The sequence below is a fragment of the Sinocyclocheilus rhinocerous genome, unplaced genomic scaffold (genome assembly GCF_001515625.1).
Source record: "Sinocyclocheilus rhinocerous isolate Xijiao unplaced genomic scaffold, SAMN03320098_v1.1 scaffold1373, whole genome shotgun sequence".
Classification (NCBI taxonomy): domain Eukaryota; kingdom Metazoa; phylum Chordata; class Actinopteri; order Cypriniformes; family Cyprinidae; genus Sinocyclocheilus; species Sinocyclocheilus rhinocerous.
In genome coordinates this window covers 125,932-138,082 of record NW_015641107.1, presented here as the reverse complement: position 1 = coordinate 138,082, position 12,151 = coordinate 125,932, and the positions used below count along the sequence as shown (strand labels likewise).

The following is a 12,151-nucleotide window of genomic DNA, read 5'->3' as shown; positions in this document are numbered from 1 at the left end:
ATAAGGTTTATTTCTTATAATTTCTCTACTTTTCTGCCTAAATTAGTTAAAATCCTGTGAATAGATCTATTTGAAAAACAATTTCTGTATAAATGCATAGAAAACAGACGCATAGATAGATAGATAGATAGATAGATAGACAAGACAGACAGACAGACAGACAGAGATAGACAGACAGACAGACATACAGACAGACAGACAGACAGACAGACAGATAGATAGACAGACAGACAGACAGACAGACAGATAGATAGACAGACAGATAGACAGACAGACAGATAGACAGATATACAGACTGACAGATAGACAGATAGATAGACAGACAGACAGACAGACAGACAGATAGATAGACAGACAGACAGACAGACAGACAGATAGATAGATAGATAGATAGTTATCAAGGTGGGGTAATGTTTGTAAAAAAGTATACTAGGTAGGTCAAATATGGATAAAGTTAGGGTATCGACATCATCTCACAAAATGATCTGGTAGAAAATTAGGTAGAATTCTGTCCGAATATTATTAGGCTATATGTAGAAAATGAAAAACATCCGGATCAGTGTGGATCATTTTTAAGATTTGGTCTATAAAACAGGTGATTGTTGTTTTGTAAGTGGCTTGTCGTATTGTCAGTGCAGTGGTGCAGCATGCGTGCACCTGAAGGGGGTCTGCATGCACCTGCAGAGCAGCTCTTTGATCGCGCGTCAAACCGCATGTGACGCGCTCTGAGTGGGGCTGTAGCCTACATGTAGCTTCGGTGGGCGACATTGGCCCTGTAACGTTCAGTCAGCTTTGAAAATGTGACGTTAGGGTACACAAAGGCTATTACATATATGCACGGAATGTTTCTGTTTATGGCGTCCGCGCGATTTGTTCTTTCACGTTTTTAAGATCTATTTAGCCTATGCACAACTAGACATGAAGTGTGAATATTCACACACGCTCACTTTCAAAGACATTTTCTGTTTCTTTCACTCTCATTCACTCAAACGCGTCTTACGAAATCGTAGTCAGGATATACAGTAAAGTTACAAATGCTGAATGAAAAATGCTCATCTATAATTTACACATGGATAACACATGCATGAAATTAACCTCACTTTATGAGCCATTTTTTGCAATTAATTTTAACCAACTGGGTGTCATGGTGATTAGTGGAGGTATGAATTCAGTTCTCCTAAAGTAACATTTGTTGTCTTCATTCGAGACTGTTTGTGATTTTAAATCTTCGTTTTGTGAAATGTTTTGCATGAAAAGTGTGTTTGTGCTATCATATCTAGGAGGGAAAACTCGAAAAGGTCTGCAGTATCACGTGACGTCATGACAGGGTCACAATATAGCCTAATGTTTCCCAAGAAGAGTGGAAAAATGTTCATCGCTTTGTAAGAAAGCTTCAGACCAACTATGTTCTGTAGGCGTTCAGCGAGTCTCCAAATAATGTGAGAATGGGTGAGAATGATGCTGCCCACACAGTTACATCACAAGCAACAGCGCCACCTCTCTTCTATATTTCGCAACGCGGTCTGACGTCATTTAGCCTATATTTACGTCGCCTGGAAATTAACGTAACATTCACGTAGACCATGTAGTTACACAGTGGAAATATGAGTTTACGACATTAGCAACAAAAACAAATCTGTTGACGAACCTGTCAGGTATACAAATAAAATAAAATAAATAAAATAAAATAAAATAGACAATATAATAGCCTAATAAAAATCATAACACTTATACATATATAAAATAATAACTTTAACAAAACAATTATTGCTGTTATTTAAAAAATACATTAAATTATATATTATTTTATTAAATAATAATAATAATAACATAACTTATTATTGACTAAATAACAGTTTCATAAATAACAACACTTATTATTACATTATAATTTAATAACAATAATAATAAATAATAATAATACAATTACATCATAAAACTGCAACAAAACTAATAATTTTCTTATAATAAATAATGTATTTATGAATATTTTCGATTTTATTATTATTGTTGTTGTTTACATAGGTACAATATGAGTTTGCAATATTACAAAGTTTCTAGATATTTATATTCTATATAAATAAATAAAAATAGACTAAATAATAATAATGATGATAATAATAATAATAATAATAATAATACAATTACATCATAAAACTGCAACAAAACGAATAATTTTGTTATAATAAATAATATATTTATTAAAACTGATGAGCTTTGTAAAAATCGACGCGTTTCAGAAAGGTGGGGCATAGAGGAGAAACAATAATGTACAGTATGTGGAAAATAATGTGTTTTTTGAACCTTAAACCGCATAAACACATTTCATTACACCAAATACACAAAATAATGTTCTTTTTAGCAACATCATATGACCCCTTTAATATTTTCAGTTTTATTATTATTATTATTATTATTATTATCATCGTTGTTGTTGTTGTTGTTTACACAGGTACAATATGAGTTTGCAATATTACAAAGTTTCTAGATATTTATATTCTATATAAATAAATAAAAATAGACTAAATAATAATAATAATAATAATAATACAATTACAGCATAAAACTGCAACAAAACGAATAATTTTGTTATAATAAATAATATATTTATTAATATTTTCAGTTTTATTATTATTATTATTATTATCATCGTTGTTGTTGTTGTTTACATAGGTACAATATGAGTTTGCAATATTACAATTTCCAAGATATTTATATTCTATATAAATAAATAAAAATAGACTAAATAATAATAATAATACAATTATATCATAAAAGTGAAACAAAACAATAATAATTACTTAAAAAATTACTTTCTTTTTTTGTACATCATTATAAAAAAATAAGAAAGTTCATTAACTTTTTCTAATTTATATTTCAATGTTTGTGATCAGCTGACCTAATGATACAGTACTGATTTTAGAAATTGCATTGCTAAAAACTTGAAAATGAAGAAAAACACATTCTTTTTCACACTTTTAATCAAAAACAACATTAAAAAAAAAAGCGTTGACCCATCTTTAAAGGGAGATTCTGTTTTTCATATCTGGCGGGTGGGTGTTCAGGAAGACCTCCAGTCAAACGGAGAGACGGTTTATGACAGGCGGTCCACCCTCAGTTTCCATGGCCCCCCATATAGCTTTGAGTCACTTTCTCAGTTTGGGTAATTTCTCATCATTCACTGATTTCTTACCTGGGGATCCCTGTCTGACTCACCAAAAGAACCTGATCTCAGAGATGTGGGTCTCAGACCCAAAACACAACCCAGACAGAGGTGAAGGTGAGGGGGATGGGGGTTACCTGGGGATTCCTTGGAGAAAGAGGGCCAACTCATCCTCACGCGCACCACAACAGAGGAATATTACATGAAGTAAAACAGCTGCCCACTCCAGAGAGCTCAGTTTAGAGAGTGATCAGTAAAAACAGACTTTCAGTCGCTGCAGCATTAGGATTCTCTTCAGTTCAGGTGATTCAAACACTGTATCCATCAAACTGAAGCACAGAGGGACGGATTAGTTACAACAGATCATACCCTGATGTAAGTAGAATTGGTTTCTTGGTAACGTTTTTAAAACTTATTGTTCAGCTGAGACTTTACTTGTGGTCTCAGTGCTGTATGTGCTAAATTAATAACAATCATTTCTGAATTAACTAATTATTTTTCCTTCAGGTTCTTTCAATGCTTCTCAAAATCCCTATATTACGAAGTAGAGTTGCACTTTTTAGAAATGTGACTGACATGCTTTTTCTGGGGTCCATTTGAATTGTTTTTAATCAGTTCTCATAAGGTTTAGACGATGCAGAATCAACCTGATACTTCAATGTTTACTTCAGTGTTGTTTGTCATTTAAAGTTGAATGAGAGGTGTACAGGTGTAAAAGGTAATAAGAAACAGCAAATCGAAAACATTTATTTGCCAGTTTTTAAATGCCACCTGCGCTCTGAACACTTCACAGAAATGCATTTATGACAGGACTTTTTATAGGTCCCTCATAATTATGTCTATCAGTGTTGACTTGCTTCATAAATTTCCCTCTTTTTTCTACAGCATTCTAAGTAATGAATTGCTACAAATAGCTGTGTGATCATATTTTACTTCAGTATTATTGCACAGGATGATGATTCTGTTTAATCACAAGGATGTTTACAAAAAAGCTAAAATAATACAAGCTTGTAAAAATACATTTGTTATAGCTATATATATATATATTCTGAAAAATGTTTAGAAAAATTTGTGAAACTGTATTTTCTTGTAAAACTCCAATAATCCTTGTTTTACAACTTTGAAAAATCCCTTTTTACAGTGTTTTACAATGTGTGTGTGTATAATACAATTTATAAAATATTATATTATAAAATCTGCAATTACCTTTGTTTATTACTGAAATCTCACATATAAAGTGATGTAAGTATATTATAAATGTAAAGCTAGTATTTTTATTCATAATATTTTTAAATTGTTAACTGAAAGTATTCACTTTTGTCAGTGAATATAAATTTTTTTATGTATGTTACCATAATTTTATAATTTATTTACTGTAATTTTCAACTCGTCATGGTCGAAGGTATTGGTCTCGTGACCCAAAATAGATTCCACCTACTTGAGACACAGAACATAGACGAACTCAACTAAACATGGTAATAAAGCACACAGTTTAATGTAAATACAATGATAATGTTTTTGAATCGGAATGGGTGAAAATTCATCAGACTCTATCAAATGTAAATGTCTGTATCTCATGTCAGATTCTTTCATGAGTTGTGTGCAGATGCTCACCGGTAAAGACAAAGATCACAAAGAAAGCCGGTAAGATACCACAAAGAAAAATAATTTTGGTTATTTTTTCAGAATATTTGCACATTGTAAACAAAACACAAAGTTAGTCCTCAAGCAAGATATGTATTATATATAAATTTTTGCATTTGAGAATATCCACTTTATTAAGATTAAATATATTTTTACAGCTCATTCAAGTTGACTTTCCTTTCTTTGCTTTAAATTAGGAAGACTGAAAGAACTGTACACAGTTGTAGCGATGTATTACTGTTATAAAGCATTTGCCAAATGTAGCTGAAACACTTTCAAGTTTTGTGCACTTTCTATTTTTATATTGAATTAAATAATTCTAGATGTATGTATTTAATGAACTCTGTTTGCTCTGTGGAAAAATAGAAAAAAATGTTTTAACATTGAAAATGTACATGTCATTTTCTACAATCAATAAATAAATAAAATTGATGTTTTAGAATAATGTTTTTTTTTTTCCTTTGACCTTTGTTCTACTCCATCTATTTTTATTTTTTATTTTATGGAAGTCCTGGAAAATTGATGAACTAATGATAAAATGTTGCTTTAGTACAGAGACTGAACTAAACAGTGTAATGGAGGTTTTGTGTTAAGAGTCTGTGCCTGTGACGCTCTCCATGCGGCAAGGGCTGTGGTTTCTCTGTGGTGGTTTTGTTTTAGTGTAGCGCTGAGGAGCTCAAAGTTGAACGAGCGATGCGAGAGAGATAATGTTCTGTCTTTTTGCACAGGAAGGGGTTTGTTCATTTGCCTCAAAGTATCAGGAAGAACAGCTGCACATTCAGCTTGAATAGCAGCACAGTTACTCTCATACCCACATTTTTTATTTGACAGATCTTTTATTTATTTTTTGATTATATTTGTTTTTCCTTGTATTATACTGTAGATCCTTTTCATTTTAAATGTTACATTTATCCATATCATGTCTTGTATTTGAGAAAATATTTAAAAAATAGTTCATTTACCAATTTGTTACTGGTGTGATTTTTAGTGGATCTATTAAGTCATTTCTTCTCAAATTCTCGCAGGTGTTCTAGCAGAATAACCACAGGTGTAGTTCACCACATTTACTATGAACATGTACATATAGGTAGTCTATTGCCCTGACTTGACACATAACAAATATGTCAAGCTAATTAGACTTTCTAGCTGTGATGAGACAATATCAATCAATATAGTTTCATAATGGGAACACACGCCCTCAGAGAGGGAAACTTGATAACACCCAATCACATTAACCAACACACCCTCAGATATGTAAGACGGGGGACACCATAAAACCCCTCCAAAACAAACAAGTGCCATCAGAGAAATAACCCACAGAATCACTCAATGATACACATTTAATTTAAACTTGATTAATATAACTATTTAATGAGCATAACATGAAAGCATAAAACATAAAACATGACAGCATATGAGATAAAAGAACATCATAATTAGAAAACTGTACATTCAGTCGCATATTAAACATGCTGTGCTGGCAAGAACAAAACTCAAAGCTCGATTAAGACAGATGAGGTTAGTCCAAGTTCAGGGTTTTGGGGTGATCCTGGTGGTATGTTCAGCTCTGGTTTAATTCAGTCAAATTAGACAATGAATCTAATTCATTAAGTGGACTGTTAGTTGAATAATGTCAGATGAAACGCTAAACTGAAAATGTAAGCTATTATTTTTATTTACACATTTTTACATTCTAAAACCCAATATATTTGACATTAGTGAAGCCATGGCAAAATTCTACAAGGTCCACAATTTAGAGATAAAAAGGACCACTGCCTGTAAATAACAACAACAAAAAATAAGAGATTATTTATTATAAGACAAAGACTGTATTTTAACTTTTTAAAGGTAAGTCATGTTTTTATCCAAATGTAGATGCATGCTTACATTTGTTTCGACATGAAGAGTATGTTCTTCCACCTCATCGCAATGGATTCGTCCTATGGAGAAAATTAAAAAAGTTTAAAAAATCTGTGAAAGCTCATCATACTGGCAGAAATAGGCTAACAAATGATTTAAACTAAAACTGTCGAAATAGAACCAATTCAAACACCTATGTAAAGGGCTTTGATGCGATACGCCCGTTTCGCAAATGATAAATAACCCACAGCCATAACCTTTCTATTTATTTCCTAATTTCCATGGCCAAAAAAGGGCCACAGATCAGTTTAGAGACATTTTAGTCATAGAAATAACATTAATTAAATTATTTGATAAAAAAAAAAACACTGAAAATCTCATTATGCAGCAACAGATTGAAACATTTCTTGACTTACTTGGTAAATCGATGTCTGCACTTCTTAGGTAGACCTGTTGTCCCAATATATATAAAAAAGAAAACATTTATGTGGCAGACTTGACATGCATATGAAATTTTATACAGAATTCCTATTTAAATTAATTTCACTTTTATTATACGGTGAACAGTTTATACTGTTACTGAACTATTAGCACTGTTAGGGTAGCACTTCTGAAACTCTGACAATGGACTTCTGAACATCTGAAACAATGTATGCGAGAGTAAACATGTCACATGGCCAAACTGACCACTGTGATGTGCCAGTGTGTTACAAAGACATGAGCGAGCTCTGTGTGTATGTGTGACTGTGTGTACTCACGACTGAAGTAGTAAAGTGTGCCCGCAAGTATAATGGCCAAAAGCAGAAGAGCACCAATGCCCGGCCAAAGCACTAATCGTTCACAGCCTGCAACTCAACACAAAGAAACCAATAAAAAACAAAACAGCACAAAATCAGCAACATCTAACGCAGCAACAGCACAGCTCAGTCCGCACCTTTAGGAGAATTGGAGGGTTTGCAATTACAGATCTTCACGGGTTTCTTGGTCTTAACAGTTGGCGGCTGAACTGTTGGAGGATTCACTGGAGAACAAAGAAAAGAGAACATCAAGACAGAACATAAATACATATAGATTTATTTATATACATTTTATGGTGATATGAGATTTGCACCCACTGCGTCCAGCAATTTGACAACCAAGTCAATTAATATGAACTTTCCAGACTAGAAGATCCCAGACAGGTCAAGACTGCTAAAACTAACAGAACTCTGGGATTGTCAGGCCAAACATCTCGGAATCTTTGAACACTTCACTTCTATTTCAATCTCTCCACTGATTAGTCATTTATTTCAAGATCTTGAGATGTTCTGGGGCACCATGAAAAAGGATAACGCATATTATTTGGAAACATCTCCTAATTCACACCAGGTAAAGATCCTCACACTTAAGGGATGGAAAGCTCAATGCAAGTGGGATTTTACTAATATGACTCTGTAAACCAACATTAGGTGTCTCAGTTTCATTACTTTGGTCTTCTTGACTTTCTTCATCCTAAAATCTTCATTCACTAACCAACGCTAGCACCATTAAAGAAAGAAACTCAAGAAAAAAAAACAGGGTAGAAGGAGAGCGCTGCTATACCTCCAGGCATTATGTAATATCCAACAGGCATAATACTCTTAGTTTTAAACATGCAGGAATAGAGGCCGGTTTCATCCTCCTGTAGTCCTGTTATACGCAGGGTGTAGACCACCCTCTGTCCAGAGGACACGGAGCCCTTGAAGCGAGTGACGTTCAGGCGTTCTCCATGTTTCTCTCTGCCAGCGCTGTTGACATACACTAGGAACTGAAGAGTCTTTGTCCTCTCAAGGTATCGGTACCAAAAAACCTCCTGGCAGGAGTGATCTGGACATTCACAGGACAGAATTTCCGAGCCATTGATTTTGGCGTAGAGAACAGACGGTGTAGCTTGGAAGGTGGGCAGCACGGACGCTTTAGGAGAAACAAAGAAAATGTCATAAGTCCTGCTTTGTTCGTTATGCACATTTTTATTTTTGGGTTTAACGATATAGTCTAGCTACTTAAAATGTTAGGCGTCTGAATGGTACCTATTCAAAGGGCAATGATATACTCTAAACAGAATTAAAGCAGATATTTTTCAGCTTCTTTTTTCTATGTAGAAAGTACAACAGTAAAAGTTTCAGTTTAAAAAAAGAGTCCCTTTCACAATAGACCATATAGAGCTAGATACACACAAGTCAGTAATTTCCTAGTTATGTAAGAATGGAACCTGAATAGACAAAAGGCTTGTAGGCAATTTGTGTTGTCTATATCCTCTTGCAAAATAGTTTTCCTCTCTTATCAGTGCCTGGGGGGGAAAACACATTTTCGCCTTGACACTTTGAGATATGTGGGCATTCATATATGAGAAGAAAAACATTATAGTTCATATGACAGAGAAAGGAAAATACATTCCATTCACGCAAAATACAATATTCAGTTTGGTGTGAAATCCAAAATAGGTTGAGAGGGTGAAAACATGAAAGTGAGTCTTTAGTGAATCAGATTTTAGTTGCAAACAGATTTTTGTTTAACACTGACTTCGACAGAGGAGATCATTCTGGAAAACCAGCAAAAAAAAAACAAAAAAACAAACCAGACCAGACTGAAAACAGTTAAATAAAAATACGGATAGTCAGCCTTTTGAGAATATATATATGTATATAAATACAGATATATATTTATTTTACATTCAAATATATTTATATGCAAATGATCGAACTGTTATTCCACATAATCTTGAGTGTGAGAGACTTGAGTGTGGCTTGTAATTCATTATAACACACCTTTGATAGATATTCTGTTTCTTTTCAGAAACTTTTATATATTATTAAATGTGTAAGTATTGTGTTAGCAAAATATACAAACAGTTGCATCAAATCCATATGTTTTAAAACGCGAGACATCTCGTAATTGCCTAAGGATGCCAAACGTTTCTGGGCCTACAGCGCAGCATCGATACCGTCACAATACATTAGTTGAAAAAATTCTTTAAAAATAGCATCTTCACAGGACGACACATACATCTATGACATTATTCAAACAAAAGAGTCATCAATTTACTTTGACTTCTGCAGACTTCCTCACGCTGAGCTCATATTACTGTAGTACTTAAGTTTCAGGTTGGATCGCATTAAAAGTTTGACAGTTCTTAAAATATAATGCTAAGGCAAGTTCTTACCTGCCATCCATACGAACAAACAAAAGCATATGCAAGAGAGGGTCATCCTTGGGTGTCTGTGTGTGAGCTGTCAACTGTGTGTCTGTGTTTTCCTTTCAGTTATTCATGTGTGACACAGAAAGGAGGGCCTGCAGTGTGTGGGGCCAATGAACCAATTACTGACAGCCTATAAGAGAACGAGTCAGAGGAAACACAGAAAAGATTGAGGAAAAATCAAAAGACTTTTCAGAAATACACAAATTTCAAGTTTCGCTAGCAAGAAAATAGCAGCTATTGACTATTGCACACGCAAAAGCATTGAAAGGTATTATTTTAATAAGCCCACGCACTGAAGTACAAATTCATATTTCAGCGTGTAGAGTGACAACATTTGATCAACTGATTTTCCAACATTTGGACAACTGATTTTCCCAATGCACTGTTAATAATATATAAATTAAGATCCATTTTAGCTTTTTTAATTATGTTTTAGAGTAATAGAGAGTAGAGTTGATTTAATAGGCAGTTTGAAGACGTCAGCATATATTTGAACCAACACGTTGTTGGAGAAGTTAGAGGTTTAGCAGCTTTAAACTGACGTAGTTAAAATGCAAGCATTTATGAACTCACAATTGAGAGCTAAACCATCTGACAATCAATTTCAATAGCTAGGACTTCACATATTTACAAAACTAGAAAAAATCCACTGGTCATTATATTATTTTCACAGTTATTGAACATTAAAGGACTTTGTTCTTCTGAAACAAAACACACAGGTTTGCTGAACCCTAAACGTCTTTCCTAAAATGATCTTTAACCCAAATGCAGGTGTGCGACCTGAGAAACACCTGCATCTGTCCGCAGAGCACCACAGCTGGAACTGCATCAAATCAAACACATAATATAAAAACACTTGCGATAAATATCAGGTAAGACAGAAATTAATCACATTCAACTAAACACACTGCCAATGCTGATTAACGAAGATAATACCTATAAAATCACTTAACCAATACCCAAAGCAAGCATTTATGAACTCACAATTGAGAGCTAAACCATCTGACAATCAATTTCAATAGCTAGGACTTCACATATTTACAAAACTAGAAAAAATCCACTGGTCATTATATTATTTTCACAGTTATTGAACATTAAAGGACTTTGTTCTTCTGAAACAAAACACACAGGTTTGCTGAACCCTAAACGTCTTTCCTAAAATGATCTTTAACCCAAATGCAGGTGTGTGACCTGAGAAACACCTGCATCTGTCCGCAGAGCACCACAGCTGGCACTGCATCAAATCAAACACATAATATAAAAACACTTGCGATAAATATCAGGTAAGACGGAAATTAATCACATTCAACTAAACACACTGCCAATGCTGATTAATGTAGATGATACCTATAAAATCACTTAACCAATACCCAAATAAATACTGAAAAAGTATATGGTGCCATATAATCAGCATCATTGCGCTGTGGAAAACAAAATACATTTCATCTCGTAGTGTTGCTTTTTATCATGTCACATTATGCCCCCAAAATGTGTGCCAGAAGGCTCTCCCAGATATCTTCCATATAAATGCATGATCATGCAACATGTCTTAAGTTTAAATGCTTAAATATTTGCAGCCGTAAAAAGTAAAAGTAAAGCAGAAAAAAGTTACAACCACTTTGAATTTAATTACTGATGAAGAAAACTGAAAATGCATAAAAGTATTAATAAAAAAAGTATTACATTAAAATAAAGATGTTAAAATATACATAAAACTATAAAATATATTATTTAAAAAATATTTTCCAAAAAAAAATAAAAAAAATCTGTATGGTACTGTATAGACACAGTTGTATCTACTCAATCACATATCACTTTGGCTGAATTACTAGTTAGGTCAAACAAAAACAAAACAAAAACAAAAGCACTTAAACTAAACTCTGATTAATCATGCATTTTGGAAAACACTTTTTTCTCACAGTGTAAAACCGCTTTACACTGAAATCATATATTGATAGAGCAGATCACGATAAGTTTATTCCAAGGCCTCTAGGCTGGACATACACATTTCGTTCATAATAATTCATGAATAAAGATTTGTTCATTTATATGCACTGAAAATTCCACCATAGCATCATGACAGTAACTCCGTACAACCCCGAAGAACAAAACTACAGGCCTGTTTTTGCACCACAAAGTCAAATTGTTGGTTTTTATTCAGAATATCAACATTTCTCAACTCAAAATCAATGTGCTTATTTTCCATTCCATATTCGAGATAAACTGCACTAATGAAGTTTTTGAGTGTGTGGGACTCTGGAGCCTGA

At 33.5% G+C, this 12,151-nt stretch overlaps 1 protein-coding gene across 1 annotated transcript; it reads right to left on the bottom strand.

The window, feature by feature from the left end:
- Positions 1-6,270: 6,270 nt before the first annotated feature.
- Positions 6,271-9,935, bottom strand: cd8b (cd8 beta). The gene is made up of 7 exons (XM_016571181.1): positions 9,849-9,935; positions 8,249-8,599; positions 7,602-7,688; positions 7,426-7,512; positions 7,084-7,117; positions 6,695-6,747; positions 6,271-6,583 (listed from the first exon to the last, which is right to left on the bottom strand). The coding sequence occupies exons 1-6, from the start codon at positions 9,892-9,894 to the stop codon at positions 6,729-6,731; spliced, it is 624 nt and encodes a 207-aa protein (XP_016426667.1). The 5' UTR covers positions 9,895-9,935; the 3' UTR covers positions 6,271-6,583; positions 6,695-6,728.
- Between the last annotated feature and the right edge of the window lie 2,216 nt (positions 9,936-12,151).